Raw genomic sequence first — 26603 nt, forward strand, 5'->3', positions numbered from 1 at the left:
TGAAGTGAGAATACCATGGCCACGGTGACTCTGAGGTGAGAACACTATGGCCACGGTAACTCTGAGGTGAGAACACTACAGCCACGGTAACTCTGAGGTGAGAACATCATGGCCACAGTGACTCTGAGGTGAGAACACTACGGCCACAGTGACTCTGAGGGACAAAGATGGGGAAGGAGTTGCCTTGTGTACAGAAGCATGACTACTTGCTCCTGAAGAACTTAGACTTTTCTTCCCTGTCAAGTTCCTTGTCTTATACCTTTCCCCTGAAAAACAGAGTTCAGGCTCCTCCCACAAATAGTGAGACCCCCGCCCTCCCAGCCTCTCCGCTGACAGGATGATCCGTGTCTGCGCCCTGGGCCCCCAGGAGAGCCTGGTTTTTAGAGACAGGTTAAGGAAGGTAGCCTAAGTGGCCCAAATTCTTCATCTTTTATCCTTAGCCTCCCGAGTGATGGTGGGATTACCAGGGTAAGCCACCAAGCCTGGTTACATTTTTATTTTTGTTAGCAAAAGAATCAACTCGGATGGAAAAGTAATAATGTGGATTATTTTCTACAAAAGAAAACAGTAACTCCGGTGTTGGCAAACGTGTAGAACAACTTGAAGCCCCATGCACTTCGCATTTCTGGATGTTCAGAGTGGGGACAAATGTTTCAGAGAACAGTTAAGTACAACCGACTGAGGTTGGGTATCGATTCTTTGTGGCCCACTACATGAACTCACAGTATAGAACCAACTAAATATATTCATAAGCTCTGCAAAAAGCCAGAACACACAGCAGCAGCATTAAAAAAGAGATTTACTTATTTTTATTTTTTGCATGTGTTTTGTCTGGATGTATGTTTGTGCACTGTGTGTGTGCAGTGAAGGAGGATGCCAGAAGAGGGCATCAGATCCCCTGGGACTGGAGTTAGAGAAAGGGGGATCAGTTCTGCTTCCTCCTTTGAGGACCTCAGCCCACCCCAGGCATGGGTAGGGTCATTTGTTCTGATGTCAGACAGGCTACCTCCATCTCTTTTAAGAAGTGGGGATGAAGGAGGACAGGGTTTTAGCTTAGTGGTGCTTGCCCAGCATACCCAAGGTTTGATTCTCAGCACACAGACAATCAAACAAATAAATGGAGTTGGTGTCAGCTCAAGTGAAACATCACCAGTCTTGGAACTTACTTCTTCTAAAGACCAGCAGATGGTGACTGCCACCAGCTAGGGTGAGGCTGGGACCCATGGGGAGTTTCGTGGTAGGTACAGAAGTCTAGTGTAGTCAAAAGCAAAATTGTTCTGGAAGCAGACAGAAGCAATGTGGTGTAGCAATGTGAATGAGCACCATGCTATTGGGCTGGGCACCCACGTAAATGGTTAGGATGGGATTATTTTATGTGTATTTTATGATAACTGAAAAGAACAAAATAATTCGGAAATGAAAAGGGGGCTGAGGCACAGATGGCAAGGTGCTCGCACACAAGCATGAGGACCTGAGTTTGAGGCCCTGTACCCACATAAAGACCTGAGTGTGGGGTGCATGCTTGCAAAGCCCAGTGCTGGAAGTCACTTGACGACCAGTCTAGGCTAGCATGGCACATATGCAAATGCACTGGTACATACATGAAAAAAAAAATCAATAAAATACAATCAAAGGTAAAGGAAAATCTCAGTTCCCCCAGAGCTAGAGACGCATGTGATGGCAAGTTTATGAGAAATTTAGCCATCAGCCCCTTTAACCACCGAGATGTCTCAGCCATGTAAGTCTAAAAACCTGCTGGTGGCTGAAGGCATTTCCATCAGTGAGAAGTTTTGCTCCCGCTGTCCTGTCTAAATAAAACATTCCCTGTCGTTAAGCTGAATTCATTTCAGAGCAGAACAATTCACTAAATGAGCTCTTGAGCAAACTCAGTCCTTTGGCGGCAGCCCAAGGGAGCCCGGTCCTGATGAGAGAGAGGGTGGGAAACCTTTGTGCTGACTTCTCCGCAGCTACCTCTGTGGAGAAGTCTTGAAGTATTTCATCAATTTGTGGGCTCAAGAGTTCTGATATGACTGACCACAGTGGACTACTAACGAATGTCATACAGTGAGGTCCAGAGTGGCCTCTCTATAAACTAAAGTCTAAAGTCTAACGCTTAGGAAAGCTGTTCAGGCCAGTAACCAACCTTACAGGAGGCAAATGTTGTCAGAGACATGATCTAAGAAAGTGCTCATCGCCAGAGTCCAGGGGCCACAAAGGTAGGAAGGAGGGACCACCCGCACCCACCCGCACACCCTGGCTCACCCTCACCCTCAACTGGCCGCTCTTGAAAGCCCACCCTCGACAGACAACCCCTACTTTACCCTATAACAGTCAGCAGTCAGACATCCCCTACATCACCCTGACAGTGGTCAGGTAGAGAATGTGATTTAGTGACTCCTCTGCTGCCCTCTGTGAATGCTAGCATGGATACTACATGAAGTTCAAGGAGGGGAAAAGAGATGTCCTTGTCAATAGATAATCAGCAAAAAAGATGGAGTTGCATAAGAGCCCCTCAGTGCTCAGAGATATGATGAAGCTTGGGGCTTCATTATGTATTTAAATAGATCTAGCTTCAGTTTACCCACCACATCGCATGGAGGACCCTTGGTGATTTCAGATAACCAATGGTTTATGTGAGCAGCAGGAAAGGGAGGCTCGATTTCAACTGGAGAAACAAAACCCCAGAAGACAAAGGCCAGACCTGGGGAACTGATACTTGGGGTACAGAGAGTTGATAAAAGCATGAGAATTAATTCTGCAGAATGTTAAATGTCTATTTTTAATTTTAAAGGAACAAAAAATGGGAGGAAGGGAAGCGTCCATCTTTAAGAGGCTTGATAAAATGAGAGTCCTATGTGAATTCCTCTTGGTCCTGTTCATCCTGTGTACAAGTGTTGTTGATATAAAGCCTTAATGAAGTGTTCATTTTTAATATCTGTACAGGTAACCTAACATGAAGATTCTCCTCCCCCACTGGAGGTCACACAACAGTGTATACAAGCTCACTCTCTTCACATCCCCAACTGAGGGTCGTCTTTATAGAAGGGGAGTTAAGTACAGGAAGCCAGTACCAGAGAGGCAGGAGCTTCTGGCTGCAAGCAAAGACATGCATGGTTATCAGCCCCTGAAAACAAAGCTAAGGACCCCTGAGAAAACACCACAAAAGCTATCAACAGACCACTGGCCGCCTATCTAGGCTGTGAGAGTAACTAACCACAAGTGCATCATGGGCAGGCAGGCTGAGGGGTCTCCTGATTAACTATGAGCACAAGTGCATCATGGGCAGGCAGGCTGAGGGGTCTCCTGATTAACTATGAGCAGAGCCTTAGATCACCAGGTGTTGGATGCGAGTCTCCAACTGAAAGTCAGAGAGGACTGAAGTAAGAACAGAGGCTCTGGAGCTTCCCCTACACCTATGGCCTCCTCCCTGTCACATACTCTCCAACAGGGGAGCCAGAGGCAGTTCTGTCTCAGCCCTACACTTCAAGAGATGCCATTCTTTGAAGTGCTTCAGTGTCCCTGGTATGGCTTGAATATGACTCCCTGCAAAACTTCCTGTAGACCTTGGTATTCAAAGTAGCTGTGTCTATTAGAGGGCCCTGGATCAGAGGCAGAGCTCCTAAATGCATTCATGTCCTTGCTGTCTGAGTAAATTCCTGCTCTCCTGGAATTAGATTTCATAACAGAAGAGCCGGTTCTCAAACAACTGAAGTGCTCGCCCCTGCTCATCTCTTCTGTTCAGGCCACTCTCCCTTCACTTCCTGGCAGGAGCTGAGGTTGAACATGCTGCCACCAAAAGCTGTTTCTCAGGGGTAACCCGAGAGCAGAGAGACATCCACAGTGCTGAGAAAACAGGACTTGGTTGTAAACCAAATCAACATAAAAACTGCCAAAGAAAGGGCCTGAGATGGAGCTTGCCTCACCTATATAATAAAGGAGGATCTGGATCCGACATGAGGGCGACAAACTCATTTCAGAGGCAAAAAAAAAAAACAAAAAAACCCCACAAGGATGGCATTTAAAAGAAATTAAAGTTCTGTGCTTTTGTTTAGAGGGTGGAAAAGGCTACCAAATAAATGTGAGAGAATTATGAGATCAGAGTTGATGCTGGGGGGTTAAGGTAGTACAAACACAGGATGAGTTGACTATGATTTAGAGGAAGGATGGTGTGGGAGAGAAAAATGGATACATTAAGCCTCAGCTTAGGCTGCACAGGGCTGACCACAGGAGCACAGGAGGCATGAGTCTATAAATAACAAGGAAAATGGCTCAAGTGCCTTGGACACATGGGGCCTACAGGTCAGATTAATACTCAAACAGGAAAAGGGCAAGAGCCATTGCACAGCTGAGAACTCCAGCACTTAGCACATATAACAGAGTAGGTAGAGTCTAGAAGTAAGCTGACTTCTATAGCAGGGTGGTTAGGAAGAACCCGAAACTTCCTTCCATTCTTACAAAAGACTAAGTGTTCATGGCGTTGACTGAGAATCATCCACTGTTTACCAGACATTCAACCAGGTTACCCCATTCAATCTGTGACTAAAAAAAAATGGTGCAGATGCAGTCTTTTCAAGTCTCCTTATAATACACACAAAGTACCGTTTCTTTTTATGAGTTTTTATAACATACAGAAAGTAGCCTAGTAAAATGGTCTTCTAAGTGACAGAAATAAAGCAAGGAGAAGCACTCCGGCTAAAGTCACTCCTTTCCTCACCCCGCTACACATACAACCCCACACACCTACTCAGTCACGTGTCTATTCTCTTGCCCTGTCTGGTAGCTAAGTTCCCCAGGCATTTGGCACAGGAATTTGAAACACATGTTGGGATGTTTCCTGCAAGGGGCTGACCTGTCAGGAACTGCGGCATCCCCTAGGAATGAACAGATGCACGCCAGAGAGGAAACTGGACTGTGTAAGTGGTGGGTGCTGCCTCTGACATCAGGTTGGAGGAAAGGGCTCTAATTAAAATAGTTTAGGGGAAGGAGATACAGCCGCACTCTATAGACAGTGTAGGACTTCTGTATCAGCTATTCCAGCACTCACCCTCATTCCCGCCCCAACTCTTCACACAAAATCCCTTTTCTACTTCCGTGGGTTACACGAATCTCTTTTCCAGGGTGAGTATGTGGGTCTCTGGGCAGCAGGGTTGAATCAGCAGCATACCAGCTCGGGAAACTATGTGGTGAATTGAGCCCTGGGGCTGAAATAACCTACAAATTATTCCCATAATCACAGCTGATCTCCCTCGCTGTAACCTCACCCTGGCACACACAGGTTTCTTTCAAATCCAGCCTCTCTGGAGCTATGTGGATTACAATAAGTAGATGGCAGAAAATGCCGTCACGGATCCCAAACAACAGTAATTTCCTCTGAAAAGGTTCACTTTGTCCTTTATCCCACATAAGTAGCATAAAAATCTCCCATTAAAGAAGGCCGAGGTTTCCATGAATGCGGTCTTCTGTTGCCCCAGAAAGCGTTTTGTACAATGTAACCTATTGGGTGGACTCTGCTAGCACGAGTGGCCATGTAGATCCTTTCCGTGGGAGCTCAAAGTAGAGGTGAGGAAGGGGAACACCAGGAGGCTTTGCTGCCAGTCAGGTAACCATCCGACACATGCTCGCTGACGGCAGTGCCCCAGCTCTACTGTTTGGACCAGAAAAGGATGGTTACTTCCTTGTCATCACTGCTTAGGCTCAGTGGTGACACTAGCAGGGCACTCAGACAACAGGAGGGTGTAGGGCAGGAGAGAAGGGCTTGGGTTAGCTCCACCCTGACATCCACTGTGCACCCTGGAGGCCTCCTGCCTTTCCGAGCATCAGGTTCACACGTGGGGTGAACAATACAATCAATAAGACAATCTACTGAGTGACAACCCCCACACACACACACCCAGTACTTTGAAAACAACATGGACTTTAACTCGGCCCTGCTAGAGATACATAAAATAAAGGACACCTTTTCTAAAGAAGCAAAGTATGAGAGCAATATTAAAGTTGGACTGTGAACTCAGGACTGCTTGCACACTCTGCAAACACTCTACCAACTGAGACTCATCCCCACACCCTTGACTATCGACTTAGGAAATATTACCTTGCTCCCAAGTTAACACTGCTTTTTATAGTGAATCTTCTGAAATTGCTGAGTTATAATATAAACAAAAAGCACTACAATCAATATATTCGTATGAGGAGCTGGACAGGTGGCTCAGAGGTAAAGCATGCACGCTGCTGCGTGGGGTAGTTTGAATGAATGTGCCCCTTAATAGGCTCATGTCTGCATGCATAGTCCCCATCTAATGAACTGTTTGGAAAGGATTAAGAGGTTTGCCACTTTGGAAGCCTCAAAGCCAACCCAAGCCCAGTGTCTCTAACACTCTCGATGCTGCCTGTGGATCAGGATGTAAAACACAGATGCAAGCATGCGCGCGCGTGTGTGTGTGTGTGTGTGTGTGTGTGTGTGTGTGTGTGTGTGTGTGTGCGCACACACACACAATATGAATTTCGAACAGAATAAATTCAATGCCTGATACAAAATTACATTATAAGCTACATAAAAACAAAGTCATTACAATGATAAAAGGAAAAAAATCATCATAGAAGTAGGATACTTCCTTTTTTTTTTTTTTTAAAGACAGGGTTTCTCTGAATAGTCCTGGCTGTCCTGGCCTTGAACTCAGAAATCTGCCTGCCTCTGCCTCCCAAGTGCTGGGATTAAAGGCATGCGCCACCCCGGCAGAAGTAGGACACTTCTAAGAATGACAATGGGGTTCTCTTTCAAGCTATAGAGGCAGTGGGATATCAGTTTTCGATGCATGGCCATATGACTGTCAAGTAAAAATATTATACCCAGAAAAACTATCCCTCACCAATGAAGGACTGGCAAGATAGCTTTGCAATTCAAGGCACTTGCCACCAAGCCTGATGACCTGAGTACAATCCCTAGAACCCTTGAGATGTAATAAGAGAACAGACCTCTACAAGCTGTCCTCTGACTTCCACACCCTTCTCCCACTCTACACACAAAGAAGCAAATGGAAAACTGAGTTGCCACTACGCATGCTCACAAGATTCCCCTCCGCCAACCTGCAAACCTTTCTATTTAAAAATAAAATAAAAATAAAAATAAAAATAAATGAATAATGAATGAAGTCACTCTCAGATGTGTTGGCTTAGATGATAAAAGGCATATTTGTTCTGTTTCATAAGCAGGCTGATGTGTACATATGGGTGTCATGCGGCCACAGAGTGCCTAAACCTCCTTCCTGCCCTGGGTAGTGATTGCACACTCACTCAAGATAGTTCACTGAAAGTTGCATTTGTATTCTGTGCATTGAGCTTTCTCTGTGGTCTTCATCACATTGATGGGATAAATGAGGGAAGCCTTCCTCGTTAAAAGCACAAAAAGTTTTTGCAAACTCAAAAGGATTCACTATAAAAGGAAATGTTAACCTTGAAGCAGAGAAGTATTTTTTTGTGAAACAATTAACAGACTTTCAAGAATGCTAGATATAAAAGTTCTGGTAAGCTGAGAAAGAGAAACTATTTAGGGACAACCAGTCCTTTCTGGGATGTAATTATTTTACCTTATGATTAATATTAGCAGAGAACATATTATGATAAAAAACTTGACAGCTCAAATCACACCTAAATTAAGGAGCGCATGATCCTATTCTGAGTGCTATCCAGTGCTGCTGGCTGCTGAAGCTACACAAGAAACCCATCTGCTCACATCAAAACTGGCAAGGTTCTCAAACCCAATGCACAATGCTCCTCGGGCCTCACGCTCACACCCTTTGCCCGAGGGCTCTCTTTTCTGCGATCTAACACAGATATATATTTTGTTATTTACCACTTCTGTCTCTATCACTATTTTTAAAGGGTGGGGGCAGGATCCGTGGGTAAGACTTTAGGAAAGCCCCATGTACGATGGAGGTACCCCACAAACCTGGAAGAGGAAGGCGTCACCCAGGGAGTTGCTGAGGCAGAAGACAAAGTCTTTCTTGGGGTGCTCAGGTACAGCCTGCACGATGCTGTTCTCCACCCAGACAGCATGCTTGGGGACACTGTTGTGGTCTATCCCAGACCTGCCATCAGTCTCGTAGAAAAAGAGTGTGCAACCTGAGGAAACAGAATGGGGTCCGAGTGATTATTTTGTGCACTTTGCCAATGAAAGATGTCCAAGGGACACTGGCACCAGTCATCAGGAAAGGGCTGAACATTAAAGGGTGGGAAAGAAAATAAGGTGTTGCTTACAATCAGGTCTTGGATGGGTTTATGGAAAAGTAAAGATCATGAAACAGTACAGCTCCCAATGTGGCAGAAGGATCCTTGATGAATGCCTTGAAGTCCTTAGAGCCCTGCTCTGAGTCTGAATGTTAATTGTAAGCATCCTTGTGGGTAGATGGGCTCATACACCTATGGTCTCAGTACTTGGGACAGAGGCAGGTGGGTCTCTGTCACTTTGAAGTTAGTCTAGTCTACACTGAGAGTTCCAAGCCAGCCAGGGACCCTGTCTTTGCCTTCAAACAATACAGACTTTTGGGGCATGAACCCCAGTGGTAACTGTAAACACAGCTCTATAGATTTCCCCAGGCTAGCATTAATAGAGCATGAAGACAGACACTTCCTTCCCTTGGAGCTTACTCCCAAGTGGCCTTCTATGATACACAACAAGAAAGTCTAAAAATTGTGCCATGGATCTGTACCCATGGTAAAAAGTTATACTGGATCTGGGGGTTTCCAGGATAAGGAAAAAAATTACATACATACACACACACATAGATATCATATGTGATCTATAATCTGTTTTTCTAGAATAAAAATATGTCCTCACATTTTCTGAAACAGGAAGTCTGTGGAACTCATAGGAAGGTCTTAGGGAAGCCAGACCCTTGGCCCATGGTTAATTACACTATGGAACAGGTAAACTGCAGCAAGAGAAGCACTTGGTGAACTTGTAGGGTAGCTCCTGCGCAGCCAGAATCAGAAACTCACTATGAGAGCAAGCCCTAGTTATTTAACACGTGGTCACAACTGGGCCAAAGCTCCAGGCTGGGACAACTACAGAACTGATCCACAGCTTCCACTCAAGCTACTCTGTCCATTTCTCCTCAATCCCAGAGAAGACCAAACACTATAGGAACAGCAAAGCCCATGCACAGAAAGCAGAATGCACTTGGTTACTACAGGAATCTGTAAAGAGAAAACACCGTGCGTGATGCAGAAAGAAGCCGATTGATGGAAACTCACACTTGTTAAACAAAAGCAATCTTCCCTCTACCATGCGTGTGTACATATGCACACAAATGCACACACAAACACAGAAATCTTTGAGGAGACCAGGGAAGCAGTTCAGAGAGTTTACTCATTAGCTACACAAACATCTGAACTAAGTTCAATCCCCAGAATGCACGTAAAGGTGCAAGAAAAAAGGGGACTCCATAAAGTTCCCTGACTGCCACACAAGCGCTGTGCACAAATATATACATAATAGTAAAGCGGGGGGAGGAGGAGATAACACTGTATAAACTTTAACATCTCCTTTATACTTAAGTCCTTCAGCATTTTCTATGTCACTAAATATTTTCTGAAAAATGCCAATTTGACAGGGCTGTCATTGAGTACAATAAACCATTCACATATCCAAAATATACATAAAATTTAAATATATGCTATCAGCTCTCCTGCCTCAATTCTTTTGTTTTTTTTTCCCCCCATAATCCCTGGGATTCTGAAGACTTCAAATTTTCTGATGACAATCCAAAGAGATCCCAGCACTTGGGAGGCAGAGACAGGCAGATTTCTGAGTTTGAGGCCAGCCTGGTCTACAGAGTGAGTTCCAGGACAGCCAGGGCTACACAGAGAAACCCTGTCTTGAAAGAAAGAAAGAAAGAAAGAAAGAAAGAAAGAAAGAAAGGAAGGAAGGAAGGAAGGAAGGAAGGAAGGAAGGAAGGAAGGAAGGAAGGAAGGAAGGAAGGAAAAGAAAAAAAGAAAATCCAAATCCAAAGAGAGAGGTCATGTCTCATTTCCATGCTTTAAAGTGGCTCACACATTAAAGAGAAAAACAAATAACAAATCGTAGGTTCTCAAGGTACCAGACATGGTGGGGCACTGCCTTTAAGATCTACACTTAGGTGATAGAGGCAGGCAGAGCTCTGTGAGTTCAAGGACAGACTGGTCTACAGAGTGAGTTCCAAGACAACCATCCAAGAGAGATCCTGTATATTATTTCTGGCTGCCCTCATTTGGTGCCCAGCTTACAGCAACTGGTACACAACGCTGACTATTGTACTTTGGATCTCAAATCTATCAAGGCCCAGGAAATGCAGTCTTGGTCCCTAAGAAAGATGTTGGAAGGTGAAGCAGGACCTACCTCTGTGTTCCTGAAGGGGCAGTCTAGTCCCGGCCCTTCCTCTTTCCTCTCCTTGCTCTCCTGTAAGCTCTACCACACACTCTCCCTATGACCCACTGCTTCACCACAAGCTAAAGCCCCTGAAACTGTGAGCCAGAAAGACCCTTCTCTGTTTGTAAGTTGAGCATCCCAAGTCCTTTGCTCTAATAGGAAGAGCTAATGCACCTGTATGCATTTTCCACTGTCTTGGACAGTCCCTACAACAAAGAACTCTCTGGAAAATGTCAGCAGTGCTACTGTTAGGAAATGCAGCTTTCAACAATCTCTATGACTTATGAAATAAACAATCTATAGGCCTTTAACAAGGAAGCCATGACACATGTACCACAGGTTAGGATCAGAAGACAAATCCTGATATGTGCACCGTTTGGACACAGTCTAGTCTTCAAATACTTTTAGTCTCGCAACTTTGGTTTAAAATGATCTATAACAGTAGGTGGTTGAAACTGGATTTTATTCAGTGTCAACCTGCCCCATTTTTTAAGACTAACATGAAGAAACAAATCCAAGAACCACACACTATGATAAAAGTCTGCTTGTCTGATAAAAGTCTGCTTGTCATGAGCGTCACTTGAACTTGGCCTTTAGGTTATTACGCTGTCAACAGCATCACTCCAGAAAGGAATTCTAGAAGTCTTTGAAAATGCAATCTTTTCTTCCCTAGAGTTCCCAGGTGTGGTCCCCTCACCCAGTAGCCAAGGGATGCTAAAAAAAAAACCACAGCAGCTCTCAGATGGAAAGAGGGAAGCTCTGAGTTTGTCAATAGAAAATGAGAACCTGTCAAGACTCAGATGTGAAGGACTGGGTGGCTCCTGTCAGGTCTTGTCACCCAGATCTGGGTCACGGGGACAGTGGAATGGCTCCCTTCTCTCGTGCGGTCCTCAATGCCAACACACTACAGCTTCCTGTGTCACTTCTTCTCGAAGGAAAAGGCACAAACAAAACAGCCACCTCTGTATGGCCCAAGTAAAAAGAGTCATCTCATTATTTTTATTCTCTGCCAAGAAATGATATTTTCTATGCAGGGTAAGAAGAGGCTCGGATGACATCCAGGGCTTTCTCAGAACTTAAATCATCCCTCTTCCCACATCCCCACACTGAGTCCTGATGCCAGGACTTCAGAAACAGGATCGTATTTGTAGATATAACCTTTAAAGAGGCAGTTAAGGGAAAGGGCTGCCATAATAAGCGCCCCTTAACAGATGGACACTGGACAGCCATTACAGGAGGAGGGACACATGCTGAGACCCAAAGAAGACAATGACCACTACATTAAGATGGGGGGCCTCAAAGGAAGGCAACCCAGCCACTTACACCTCAGACTGACAGCTGTGAAATGAGAAGGTTCTGTTGTTCAAGATGCCCAGTGTGCGGTCCTGTGTTATGGCGGTCCAAGCGTGCTAACACGAGGACTGTCTCAGAACCTCATGATTCAGTAAGTAGGAAGCATGACACAGAAAGCAGCTGAGACAACTGGGATGAGGGTGGGTGTGTGTAGATGTAGGTGGTCTCCATGTCAGGACTTAGTGCTCAGCAACAATTACTAACGTGAAGGAAGAGGTGTGCTACGTGGCACTTTCCTCCAAAGGGGGAAAAATCTGCATCGTTCAGGGAAGCATGCTAAGACTCAGTATGTTCTTGATGGGGGATAAGATATCCATCCAGCAAGGAAGCTCCTTGAAACTCAGCAAGGAAACGAATAGGTCAAATCTCCCGGAAGTCCCTGAAACTGGCCAGACACACGAGGCTCTTTGCTCCCCAGACTCATAAACAGCAGACACTCAAGACAGGCAGCCCAGGACAACTAAACTACCTGGGAGAGATCCTCCCAGCCTGTTGACCTCCTTCCAAGTTGTGCAAACACCAGGGTTCTGGCTTTCATTAGATGACATCCATGCTGGGGTGAGCTGGTGGTGATCTGACTTTGAGTAACCCCTCCCCCATGGCCTGGTAAATAACCCCCAATAAACTCATGAGCTCAAGTTGGGCTTTGGTGATATTCCTTGCTTTGGTTGGTTGTCAATTTCCTCTCAGGAACAAGGAGATATTTGTTCAGGCCTCCTCAGGAACAGTTACCCAATAGAAGTGGAGCTAGAGGAACAAAGGATGTGGACCTACTCAGGGCAGGGGGCTGGAAAAGGAGAGGATTTCTTCTCCAGCTCATCTATCATAGCAGAATGGCTGGGATGGCAGGGTCTCCAAAGGCAAGCCACAGCACTTCTCCAAATGAGGCTAAGGCAGGTGGTGAGTGAGAAAGGCCAGAAACGCCTTTCCGAAGTATCCCCATAGGACAAGCATCTGTGTTTTATAAGCATGATCCCACATCACATGAACAATAAGACTCAAGAGAAGCCAAACAACAAAACAGATGACCTGGGCCCTTGGTGACTTCATAGTACAGGGTGGTTCTGTCTAGGTTTGGCATCTATGGGTGTCTGTGATGCACAGCACGATCTACAGCCTAACCAGGTCCATCGGGTCCTATTTCAGCAGGCCCCGAAACAAAAAAGAAAGACAATCAAAACAGCCAGCTAGCGCCAGTAATGGGGGTCACCCATGCCCTGATAGTCCTTCGAGACTGACCTGCACAAACTACTCAAGCATACATATACACGAGCCTCACTAAGCAGAGCTCTGTACAGGTCCAGGCCTCGACTGAGGGATGTCCCCACGTTGACCTCAGCTGAACCATTACTTGCTCAGCCCTGGCTTCTTTCTCCTGTGTGTTTCCCATCTGAACTCCCTCCTCCCCCCATTTCTAACTTTGTAACAGAACCATTATATGATGTAGTATTTACAAATAAATTACCAAGTCTTCAGACCCATGCAGGGCTAAACAGACACACAGCCCTCTTCAGGAAAGCATGCCTAATGGCAACAACTTGTAAGCACTATGCTTCTCTGAGAAGTAAGCATGTTGGTACCCATGTCTGCTGTGTACCCCAATAAACATGGCTGGTCTGTAAAACAGTGACTTCTTCAGAAATGAATGATGACTTAGACATGCCGTTTGCATTGGGTTGAAGCCTGAAAATTTGGTGATATTCTACCACTTAAAAGTTGAAGATTTTTCAAGCCATCGGCCGTTTCATTGGACTAAAGCTAAGGATTCCTCCCTCTACAATAGTCACTGTATGAGATATAAACTTGAAAAAAAAATGCAAACAAAATTTTGGAAGGGAATTCAGGCTTCAACATTGTCCTTCAGTCTAGGAGAAAACTGGATATGATGTGTTCCCCTCAATGAACTATTACATTGGTGGCTTTAAAATGTCAACTTGGCACAACTTAGTCACCTGGAAAGAGAGTCTCAGTTGAGTAACTGTCTTTATTGGAGTAGTCTATAAGCATGTCTAGGGGATATTGCCATATTAACTGATGTAGAAAATGATGTAGAGAGACCACTGTGGGCAATACTATTCCCTAGGCAAGAGAGTCATGAACCGTATATGACGGGGAAAACTAGCAGGGAGAAAACAAAACCAGGCAGAATGGGTACATTCTTGGCTTTTGACTTTTGATGTGATGTGACTCCCTGCTTGGGTTCCTGCCTTAACTTCCCCAAAACAATGGAATGTAGCTTGGAATTGTAAGCCAAAGGAACAGCAACAGAAATGAAACCAAGACAACCACGAAGCCCAGAAAACAATGAGACAGAATTCCAGGGTGGGGAACAAGCCAGGAGAGTTACTGAGTCAGAGACATAAAGCTTCAGTTCACTCCATGAGTAACTCTAGAGCCCCCCCACAATGTTGTACATAGCTAGAGTCAACAAGACCATATCATATATTTAAAAGTGTGTTAATTCGCCAGGTTTGATGGCTACCCCTGAGGCTGATGCGGGATGATTACAAAGTCCAGTCCAGCCTGGGCAACTTGGTACCTCAAAACAAGTACAAAACTACAAAGAGCCGTGGGGTGTAAGACAGGGCTCGAGTGCTTATGTAACATGTAAGAGGCCCTGGGTCCAATTCCCAGTATTGAACAGAAAAAAGAAAACCAAATCCCAAACCAGATCCTTCAGCTCTTCCATGATGACCTTTACCTTCACCCCAAGATTTGACTTAAAAAAAAAATGCACATCTAATGTGGTGTTTCTACCATGGTAGTCTATGTTCTGAATATGCAATTATGAAATGTTGCATAACAAAAGGCCATTATGTTAGTACCTGTGGAATGCACCCGTTGGCACTCCCAGCATGCATCTGGACTGGCCTCCCTTACCTTTCAGGGACACCCAGTAGTGCTTCCACTTCCTCCGGGTAGCCGACTCCACTTTCTTATTCTTCTTGTGCACCAGGAAGTTCTTGACTGCCAGCGCGCCAGCCTTCCTCACAGTGCCCTGAGCAGCGGTCAGCAGAATGTCCGACTGGCCTGGGGAGCTGAGGGTCCCGCTGCTCTGCTCATCGCTGTGCGCAGAGCCAGCCTCCTCCAGGCTCTCGCTGTTGGTAGTACTCATCTCCAGTTCCCGCCGGAAGTTCTCGTATACCCCCTGGCGTGCAGCATCCCCAGTTGAACTGCTGCCGCTGTCGCTGCCCACAAAGGCTCGGCCTGTGGGGGGTGAGTAGCTGGAGTTGGTGGCATTGGATCTCCTGGACAGGAGGTCCGTGTCGGTGGTGGCCCCTTCGATCCCACTGTCCGCAAACTCGCTGCCCTCGCCTGTGTTAACATCCTTGGAAACAGAAAGGGAGACAGAAGCAGACATGCATTACGTTCAGAAGGACCTTGAGAGCACCTAGTCCAGCCTGGGGCTCTGCAGCGCAGAAGGTGCATGCCCAGCTCCAAAGATGATGGAATGATCCCTCCTCAAGCTAGTGCATGGCAGAGCAGCTCAGGGAAACAAACCTTCAGCCGACCACCCTCCACGCAGCCTAATGATGCAGAATGTTCAAGAAATATAAAAGGCGCAGGGAACACTTCAAAGAGCTTATCATTTATCTGACTCAATTAGCTAATTGGCAGGTTAGCTATTGAGATGCTTGCGTGACCATGCTGTGGGAGCTCTGAGTCCTCAGCCACCTCAGCTGGCCTTGAACTCCGGGAAATTCGGAAGGCAGATTAGTTAGCTGTTCCGGAGGTTGAGGTTACAATGCAGAACCAGATCTTTACAGCTGATACTTAAAAACAAAATAAAAGGGCCTGCTTGTGGGTCTCTTTTATAACGGAATGACTAAATAGATTGCTAGCACACCCACTCACCCAGCAAGGCCCCATACCCCAAGAGCAGGCAAGAGTCCTTGTGCCCTAATGAGCCTGGCTTGCCTAAAGCAGTTCTTTCTTTCTGCCTTGTGCCTTGTCCTTTCTGCCTGTGGGGCCCACAGCTCCAGTGCACCTCTCCAATTACTCTGCCCTTTCAAAGGCGGGCGGGATATAAGGAACCTGAAGTAGGCAACTCACTGCCCTGGGCCAAGTAACAGAACAGGCAACTGCCAAGATGCCGGAGCATCAATTCCCAGTGCAAAGGGGTTTGCAACTTCCAGAGCTGACCCTGGACTCCAGCCGACTGTTTCTGGGTCACAGACGTAGGTCCTTAAATTGGTCCTCAATTACTCTGACGTGCCGTCAGATTTCCATAAACAGCAATTAAATGATGGTGGCCATCAACGGAAGGCGATGATGACAGCACGGGACAGACTGGCTTACAAGCCTGTCTTCTCTCAAAGGAAGACAACAGGAACATGAGCGTGGCATAGAGGAAAAGGCAAAGCAGTACACAGGTTGGTAGTTTGGCCATTTGGGGGACCCTTATTCTCATGAATAACTAATGATGGTTGAAACATATAAACACTAAATGTATACTCTGGATTGTCATAAAAATGACTACTTTGGGCTTAAATCTGTGCTGGAAGATAGTGGGGTGGGCTGAGTCACAGCACAGCTAAGACTGACCCACATCAGGCCCAGGTGTGCCTCTATCTCAGTCCATCTGAGCCAACGGCTCACAGTTCAGTATTGGAAAAAAAAAAAAAAAACAACCTAGGGGAATAATGACATCATGAACTTCAGGGAAGGGCAGGTCAGAGGTGGCAGCCATAGATGAGCAGCTACCAAGCATCAGCTCCGTTCCAAATGGAGTTCACATCCCTGGTAGTTGCAAGGACTTATGGGAGACAAAGAAATCACAGATGCAGCTCAGATCAACCAGCTGTGCTGTTTGGACGCAGTTTGTTCTCCAAGGGTTTGAAAGTTGGAAGCTTGGTCCCTAGTACAGCAATGCTAGGAGGTGGGAGAGCCTTTAAGAGCTAGAGTCCCCCCTGCCCCAGGAAACAAACTAACAAACAAAGAGGTGGGGCCTCATGGGAGGTATTTAGGTCATTGGGGGTGGGGGGTATTTAGGTCATGGGGGGAGGTCTCACCCTTGGGAAACACCAATGTTGTCTTCTGAAGTGACTGCTGTCATTGTGGATTGCTAGAAAAGAGGTCCTGGTCCCTTGATCTCTCCTCATCTCATGGTGTAACCTCTCCCTCTCCAATTCACTCACAATGTGATGCTATATATCAGCGACCTCAACAAAGTCAGCAGATGCTGGAACTAAGCTGTCCACCTCCTAGATTAAGCTAAATAGATGTCTTTTCTTTACAAATTAACCAGCCTCGGGTATTTCATTCTAACAGTGAAAAACAGATCAACCTGCTTTGTGCCTACTAGCCTATCACTTTGTTTTATGTTCCTCTGCTTAATAACAGTCATGGACGGTCACAAAGAACCCAGATTCAGTTAGTAAAAAAATCCACTACACAAACAAAAAGCACTATTAGTAACCCGTATTTCTCTCTGGCAGGGACATTTACCATGTGTGTCCTTGAAGGTGTAAGACAATAAGGGAATCTGACAATTTTGGATAACCAGAAGCTGTGGAGGGTAAGAAGTCTGTGAACTTCTTATATTTGATTTCATAAGTCTCAGTCCTCTGAAGAAGGCTGGCTCTGTATATTAATTGCTTTTTTCCTACTGTTGTGATACAGAATCAAGGTAATATACAGAAGAAGGAGTTTATTGGGGCTTACAGCTGCAGAGAAATAAGATTCCCTCAAGTCCAGGAAGCATGGCAGTCAAAGGCAGGTACAGGTGGCTGAAACAGGAACTTGAAATGGTCTCTCTTGTTTACCCAAGACAACATAGCTAACAGGCAGAAAGAAGAAAAGGAGTTTCCAACATCCTTCCTCTTTTTTTTTTTTTTTTTTAAAATTTGTTTGATCTTTATGAGCAGGGTTTCTCTGTGTAGCCCTGGCTATCTTGGAACAGAACTTATTCTGTAGACCAGGTTAGCCTCAGACTTAATGATCTGTGCTACCTCAGCCTCCTGAGTGTGAGGATTAAAGGTGGCCACCACCAGGACAGTCTGGAAATGGTCTTTTAAACTCTTACATCTTGCAGTGACAGATTTGCTTGCTCTAAGACCACACCTCCTAAATCTCAGACAGCAACACTAACTGTGGACAAAGTATTCAAATGCCTGAAACTGTGGGGGAAATCACTCAACCCACCACAGAGTGTATGAAGGAGCCAGCTAATTTATCCACTCTTGAGAAGCATGGGCAACAGCCTCCACAGGACTACTTCAGGATACAGAAGAAAAGAGATAATTTCAAACATCTTAAAAGGAACCTTAAAAACCATAGTCTTTGTCAAAAGGCATGAATGCCAGGATTCAGAAAGTCCTAAGTCTGGTTAGTGGCAGATGGGAGGCTTGAACCTGTGCTGCAGAGAACCTGCCCCGCTAAGAAGCCGGGCAGCCCTGTGGCTTAACTGTGGGTCAGTGTGTGACCAGATTTTTGCCTGCATTATTCACTCCCATCCTTCTCCACTTTGTTTAACAGGATCTCTGGTTTTCTCTGGGAAAAAGCTATATATCTATTTGTTTTAACCTGCCCAAGCCAACCGCAGAAGGGACGAGCTATTCAGAGATGACAGGACACAGAGGGAAAGAGCTGGCTGGTCAGTTCTCGGCAGCCATTTTTTACAATCTACCACACTCCCACAAACCATTCACTCCTTATCTCCACATAAGCCAAGAGTCAGGGTCTCCATAGACACTCACCTCTATGTCACACGTGAACATCTGCTCATGCCAGCTGAAGCTGTAAACCTGCAACAGTATAGGCTGTGTGTATTCAGCTCTGAGGTGGTCACCAAACTAAGGTGACTGCTCCAGGTAGGAAGCCTGTGGTGACTGATATCTGATCGTAGGCCCCAGCTCAGCTCACATACTTTCACAGCACATGGCTTAGGGTCATGGCTGGGGAGTGCCCTTGGATCTACCCAAGACATACCACCTCATCCCATAAGTAGGTAATCAGGCTGAGCAGTACACATTCCCCCCACGTGTGACCTAACCCATTGGGAAATAGATGTCAGCTGCCCTGCTCCAACCTCTACTTAGTCATGAAGCCTGGGCTATCCTGGATACCCTGAAGCCTGTCCTCTAGCACAGGAGAGGATGGGTGGACCCAGCCAGAGACATTGTTTGATATGCTTCTCTCTATGACACATGTGTTCTTTTAGCCATCGTTTTTTGGAAGGGCTCCTCTTGCCTTTCTCAGGCTCTATGCAGTTCAAAACTGAGAAACTTGATTCTCCCCACAAGGAGAAGTCCCTAGCAACTGCTGGGCTCTTCCAAGCAGCAAGCAGTAGTGAAGACTGACACCAGGAAGCAATGGCCTGCAGGCCCTGCAGTCTGTATCACATGCAGCGATCCTCCCCACCTAACTAAACACCTCAGCAGCCTGTCTCTTCTAGCCTACTTAGTCAGAAGCTAAATTTTAAATTCAAAACTCAGAGTAGGGTTGGGGAGCTGGCTCATAGGTTAAAGGGCTTGCCGTGCAAGCATGAGGGTCAGAATTCAAGACCCACCAACCTTCGTAAATGCCAAGTGGAGGAGTGTTCACTTGGAATACCAGACACAGACGTAAACACAGACACACACACACACACAGACACACACACACACCACACCACAAATGTGCATCCACCTATGCAAAAACATGCATACTCCCACATATGTGTACTTACTTGCATCCATTCATGCATGTATACCCCCACACACACACACACACACGCACAATTGAGGTAAAAAAAAAAAAAAAAGGGAGGGAGGGAGGGAGAGGAAAGAGGGAAAGGTTCACGAAGATCTGGGGCTGTGGCTCAGTGGCAGAGGGATAGATGGCCTTAACACGTGTGAGGCCCTGGGATCCTACCACCAGAGATGAAGGGTATAACAGGGAAGTGAAAGGAAGTGGGGAGACCCCGGAGATGAAAATAACACCCCAAATAGCATTCAGCCTAGCTGAGATGTCTGCAAATCAGCAGAGTCAGCTGTCCCTACTAGAAACACCACACTGAAGAGATTTCCAATCATGAGCCCCAGCCAGAAAACAGGGATGTTCTTAAACCTTACTCTCCCGACACAGATCCCCGAATCCAGATTCTCAGCATGCCCGAGCTCTCCTGGCAACTTCCCCAAAACGAGCATGTGTACTTCCCTACTGCATGCGCAAGAATCCAGCTACAGCTCAAACCACACTGCAGCTGCCAGGCAAGGGTCACTATTGGGCTACCTAAGCTGGGCAGTGATGCTTAAATGAGTTCCTGTACTGAAATTCTAAGAGGCACTCTCTTAAAAACCGGATCACCAACCCGAAGACTATGTACTGATGATGCCTCCTAGCAAGGCTCTGGGTCTTTCTCTGGGGACTTAAAACAAAGGCATCAAGGAATAGCTCCCTGAGCTCATGTGCAGAACCAGTTTTGGAAAGCTAATTAACTACAAAGTGCAAGAGCCCTGGGACAATCCAAAGACCAGCAAATCAATTAGCCACTTGTAGCTATAAGTAGAACACAATTAGACAGTTTTTCTTGGTCCCTTTAATTTCCCTGATGGATCTGGCTTAGTTCAAATACACCCATCCAGAGAAACTGTATGCATACTAGGAGAATTCACTGGATTTTAGTACAGTGTTGATCTGTGAAAGCTTTGAACTTAAAACTCTTGCCCTCCTATGTTTTAACCCCTACTTATTCCTAAATATGAGCTTCTCTATCACATGTACATTACAACACACACACACACACACACACACACACACACACACACACACCTCCTTTGGCTCTCACCAAAGGCTCATACCCTCTCCTGGACATACTCAGTATAGAAAATGACAGTTCCAGGTCAGAGACTATACTGATCTGGGCATCAGTTTCTTCATATACACAATGGAGCCAGCAAAGGTCTATGTTGGTTTCCTTCCACTGCCAGGAATCCTGAGCTGGTCATATGGCAAGCAAGTCCTCGAACACAGAGCCTCTGGCTACTACATCTATATCTACTTAAGAAACACTCCATGAGATGCTAAGCGACCGAAATAACCCAGGAATGATGCCTCAGACATGCTCAGCACCAGCACCCTGTACCAGCACAAAATAAATGTTAACTGTAATTGCCATTATCACCTCCTGAGCCCTTACTTACATGGGATAAAAGGCACAGCCTGGCCATAGCTACAAGCTTCCTATAACAACATGGAGGGGAGCTTGCCTCTGAGGAATCTGGTACAAACAAGATCTCATGAGAAAAACACACAGGCAGATCGATCAGCAGGAGCTTGAAACACTAACGATGCTTTAAAATCGCCTTTGCGCTCAAAACAGCACAGCAAATAAGAAAATGTTGACGTCATCTACACTGAATTAGCAGCTATTGGGCACTACTGGTAATTATCACTACTAACTTGCTAGAAATAGGAGACTGGTTCTCTTCCCTTTTCCTCCTCACCCAAGGCAGATGCTCCGTGGATTTCTGAGTTTCCAACAGCCATTCCTCCCCTAAGGATCCCCAGTGGAAGTGACTCACAACTTCTCTCAATACAACCCCTGAACTGAAATTCTTAGTTGCTGGAAAGAGAAGCCAGGACACGGTAGCTGACACTGGGAGCACTACTTCAGGTAACTCCTGATTGGAGAGTCCTCCTACTCCACCTGGCATGAGTCATCCCCAACCCTTCATCGGCTCCTCTCTGGATGTGCTGCCACCTCGGAGTCATCCTTCCTCCCTCTACGTCCTGTACCACCTACCCAGTCCTCCTCTTCCCTTGTTAGCTCACATCCACATCAGAAGGGGCTTCCTTCCTCTTTACAGGGCCATACACTGTTGCCTGATGGCATCCCCAGCACAACAGGGAGGCTTACCAGCACCTGTCACTCAAGACCCTGCATAAATGTCCTGAGTCTGCACTTGGGCTTTGGCTGAACTTGGATACCCTTCCAGGGCACGATTCCTAAAGCTCTCTCTTCCAGGAATATACATATTCCCCGTTTTCTACAGCCACGTACCTTCCCTATCCCTCCTGCAGTTGCCATGCCAACTCCTCAGCACCATCTTCACTCCCCCAACAGCCCTCCTGGAGCCCACACTGGGCTCCTTGTGTCTCCTTGGATGTGCCAGGCAGCCTTCCATCTTATAACTCAACAGCCAGCTCTCTCCTCTCTTTCAAGCCCCAAGTCTGACCTCCCTCAAGGTCACAACCTGAGCTCCCAATCTGAAGTTTCTTGCCATATATATATATGGATGTATACACACACACACACACACACACACACACACACACACACACACCACCTCTGGGTCACGCCAGGCTTTGCTTCTGTAGCATGGCACTTACTATTGCACTCTCTAGTCTGTGCCACGAACACCCCCGTTTCACCACAACTCTCTCCACAAACTCTGGAGTTTTTCTTGTCGACGCATCCTGAGTGCCAAGAATAGCGCCTGGCATGGGGTAGGCTCTTCAAAAATAATTACTGAATGAACTAACTGCTGCTCACTTCCCATCCCTATCTCAAGAAAAGGAAACCATCGTGGAAAACCATCAGAGTTTGATGTAAAGGTTTAGTCACTGCCAGGCTCCCTGAGGTTCTGCTGAAGTCGAGATGGCGAGTCTTTGCTGTAAAGTTTACTTCTGCAACTCGGAGCAGCTCTGTGCATCTTCTGGAGAGACCATCACAATTCATTTGAATTTTTAATTTTTTTAAAAGAACTTAAATAAACGAAGGGGGAAACTGGGTTATCTTAGGGACCCAGTGCTCTTGCTGGTGGGTGGTCCAACATCAACTGGGCTCATCAACTGACCCACTTTTCATTCGTTGTTTTTGAGTTCTGTAGACTCCGTCAGACCTTTGTAGCAGGCTGGCTTCATGGCCACATCTAGTAGGACCTTACAACATTCCTGTTTTCAGGATGCTGCTCATGATTCCAGCCCTTTGCCCCTGTTAGGCTATACAATCACATCTTACACATGATGACACAATTTGAACTGAGAGGCACAAACTTTCTATACTATAGCGCTACACACACACACACACACACACACACACACACACACACACATACATACACACACACACGATTTTTCACAAGGTTGAACTTTCCCAACCTCTTTTAATAAAAATGAATAGCAATCCAGGAATGGCCCTGGGATCCCTATGATATCTGCAGGGGTGGGTCCCTGCAGCTCTTCCTCTCCTAATTCCCTGTACAGAGGCTGAATCCTACATAGTACAGCCAAGTGGTACCCTGTAAAAGGGTGGGAAACAGAGGGGAGATGCAGATGCCCTCCAGTGGACCAGAAGTCAGAGAACCAGACACACACCAAACAAAACCTCTCATCCACACAATGTGGAATTTCAGATAATAAAAAGTTAAATGTAGAGACTTACATGAATATGAAATGGGACTATTTTTAAGTTAAGATGAATTAATGAGCATTTCTTACATTTCTATTTCAACTACTAAAGGAATGGCTATTCAAGACTCAGCTCACACAAACAGAGGCTTCTCGGTGTCTAAAATATTTCTGAAGTACACAAAGTGGACTGGGGAGTACCACTGTCAGCCCCCCCAACTGCCCACCTACCACCTGCATCCTCCAAAAAGATCTTGGCAAAGAAGCCAGACATCCTTGTTGGAAACGCAAAGGCTTGTTTTCAAAACAAGTATCTCAGGAGAATTTACATGCCAATAAAAGTGAGAAAGAGAAGTATGTCAACAGACAGACAGACAACAAACAAACAAACAGACACCATAGGTACAAGAATAAAGAGGGAAGTTTAAAAAATAGATCCTACATGAAAATATTTTGTTTCATGAGGCATGGATATAAGAAAAGGTTTTAAAGCATTCCTTTAAAAGAGATGTATTTTGATTGGAATGTCTGTGTGCCTGAGTGTGTATAAGTGTGTATATGAGTGTGTATATGAGTATATATGAGTGTGTATATGAGTGTGTATATTAGTGTGTATATGAGTGTGTATATGTGTACGCAGGAGCCCACTGAGGCCAGAGGCAGGTATCCGATTCCCTGAAACTGGAACTGCAGTTGGGGTGAGTAGCTCTTCTTGTGCTGGGAACTGAACCCAGGTCCTCAGCAAGAAAAGCCAGTGCTCTCACCTGTGGGGCCAGCTCTCTAGCATTTATCAAAAAAAACTCTTAACCAGGTATCCCTAAGTGGACTTAGGGGACCCATGAACCCCAAAGATGATATACAGAAGAGTGATCCATGTGTTTATATCAGAACAAAGTGCAAGCAAGGTTTTTAGCTGGTTCTCAAAGTGCCTAGGACATAGGTAAAGACTCATTTACCTATGGGGCCAATTATCAGCTCAGGTAAGACACTTATTTTTGAGTCATTTAAGGTAAGTGGCCAAACAAAACAAACTCTTTAAAATCAAAATAATTTCTTCAAGAAACTCAGGATCCTGTTTGGATCTAATACTAGGTTCTCTATCTTAGTAAGACCATCAACCTTATAATTCGCCAGCCAAAGGAAACCAGGGACAGCTTTCAGAATTTCCTAGTCATATAATTTGGAATGGGCAACACTAACTTCCTTCTAAACCAGTAAAGTCATTTTTCCTTCACCAGAACTGAGGACTTTAACCTTAGTCTAAGGCACCTCCATGTTGGGAGTGCCTTAGAAGGAAATGCGGAAGACCTGGGGAATGAGATCTTACACCTAATCTCATCCTTGTGGTGGTTTGAATTAGAATGGCTGGTGAGATACCTCTGCCTATTAAGAGCACTGGCTGCTCTTCCAGCAGTCCTGAGTTCAGCAACTACATGATGGCTCACAACCATCTATAGGGGGACTTGATGCCTTCTTCAGGCAGGCAGATGTATATACAGCATTTAAAAAATAGACACATTAAAAAAATAAAGTTAAAAAAAAAAAGAATAGCTCCCATGGGGTTATACATTTGAATGCTTAGTTACCAACTATCTGAAAGGACTAGGAGGCGTGGCCTTGTTGGAGGAAGTGTGTCACTAGGGGGTGGGCTTTCAGGTTTCAAAAGCTCAAGCCAAGCCTAGTGTCACACTCTCTTCCTGCTGCCTGTGGATCCAGAGGTAGAACTCTCAACTACTCCAGCACTATTTTCGCCTGGGTGCCACCATGCTTCCCAGTATGATGATAACAGGCTAAACCTCTGAATCTGTAAGCCAGCCCCCAATTAAATGTTTTCTTTTATAAGAGTTGCCTTGGCCATGGTGTCTCTTCACAGCAATACAACACTAAGACAGCCATTCTTCCCTGGAAAGCTACAAAGTCAGATAGAGAGGGTCTGTGAGGTTCCTCCAGGAAGTTGGCATCTTGAAATTAGGCTGAAATGAATCCCTAAGCTCTAACAGAGCCCTCCACCTCTTCCTGATCCCACTAGACATCAGGGTGCAGACTTTCCTGGCCATCAGCCTTCAACCCAGATCCCCTTGCAGTTCTCTAGATCCTGTGGCTCCTTGCAACGGCAGTAGTAGTAGAGCCAAGTCACATTCTTCCATCTTCTATTTGGGTTCAATGAAAGACTCCTCAAGTGTGCACAATGGCTCCAAGCCAAAGCTTCCCTCAGGCGTTCTGTGCCTGGCCACAGGGCAGATCACCAATGGCATGCCTCCTCTCTCCTACCCATCCTTGGAAAGCCTCAGAGCTGCAGAGGACTGGAACTCCAGAACCTGAAGCCAAGCCTTGCCCTCCCTATAAATCCACTATTTAGGGAGCATCTGTAACCTTCGAGAGCCAGTGATCTAAGGTTTACATTCATTACATCCTAGAATGCTAGATCTTCCTATAAGCTTCCTTTAAAAAGAACTCAAATTTACGAGGTTAAATAACCAGAAGGCAGGAAGCAAAAACTCCAAGCTCAGACTTGCTGACATCCTTGTTCTACATGACCCTAGGCTGCCCTCTCCTCAGTCTGTTACCAGAGAAAGAGTAACCCAAGGGCTGAGTACAAGTCAAAATCCATCAAGCCATCAAGGAGCAATCTATTGTGTCCTATACTGAAATCAGTAAGTAAACCCTGCTCCAGCAGTGGGAAGCTCTTAGCACAAACTACATATAACATGTGTACACATAAAAAGCACGTGTCCAAACACATGAGTTAAATAATTGTGTGCCAGATGCCAAGGCTCGTCCTACATGCTACTTCCAAAGCTTACATGTGAACTCTACAGCCTGCCCGTTATGGAAACAAATCCAACCACTGAATACACACACAAACAGGAAGAATGGCCAAAACCTCTTTTTTTGATCATTTTCTAATCAAATGAAATCGTCCACATTAGTTTTGATCCAGAATATTTTCTCCAAGCTGAGAGGTCATGCTCTTAGCCAACTGTTGGCCAGGAATATTTTCCAGTGGGAGTGAAGCGGCTGACAGGACTGTTAGACTGGACGGCATCTCCAGGGCCGACAAGGAGACCAAGATCTATGATTCAAGCTTGCTACAGAGGTCCCTTGGGTCAAAAACTTTGAAAAGAAAAAGAAGAATTCTTTTCAAGGAAGCTTCCACACCCACTGTCTCTTAAAATACACTGTTTGGAACACAGTGGGCTCAAGCTTAGACTAGGAAAATGTGGGCGGATGGATAGTGTTGTGCATAATTCTGGGGTTTGTTTCAAGTCATTAAAGATCCTTACTCAACATATAATGTCAATACCAAAATAATACTTCCGTTCACTCTTTAAGCTCCACAAAAGGCTTCCAAGCCTGGCATCCCTTTTGGCTCACCTCATACAGCCCTGCTAGAGGATAGTGTCACTCCCCCTGGACAAGGAAAGGAGGTACAGGAGGAAGTGACTTACCCAAGGTCATCCAGCGGATGAGCAGACAAGCCAGCATGCTAATGGCCTTCTTAGCATCCCTTGCC

General features: G+C 45.7%; 1 protein-coding gene across 9 annotated transcripts in view; it reads right to left on the reverse strand.

Annotated features, from left to right (window-relative positions):
* Tiam1 (TIAM Rac1 associated GEF 1) overlaps positions 1 to 26603 on the reverse strand; it is a 358057-nt gene that overhangs the window by 88550 nt on the left and 242904 nt on the right. For all 9 annotated transcript variants that reach the window (XM_031364347.1, XM_031364348.1, XM_031364342.1 and 6 more), the window contains 2 exons: positions 14636 to 15083; positions 7946 to 8118 (listed from right to left, as the gene is read on the reverse strand). In XM_031364347.1, the coding sequence (XP_031220207.1) occupies positions 7946 to 8118; positions 14636 to 15083 (621 nt within the window). The remainder of the gene's footprint in view (positions 1 to 7945; positions 8119 to 14635; positions 15084 to 26603) is intronic.

This window comes from Mastomys coucha, unplaced genomic scaffold (genome assembly GCF_008632895.1).
Source record: "Mastomys coucha isolate ucsf_1 unplaced genomic scaffold, UCSF_Mcou_1 pScaffold12, whole genome shotgun sequence".
In the NCBI taxonomy this organism is placed as follows: Eukaryota; Metazoa; Chordata; class Mammalia; order Rodentia; family Muridae; genus Mastomys; species Mastomys coucha.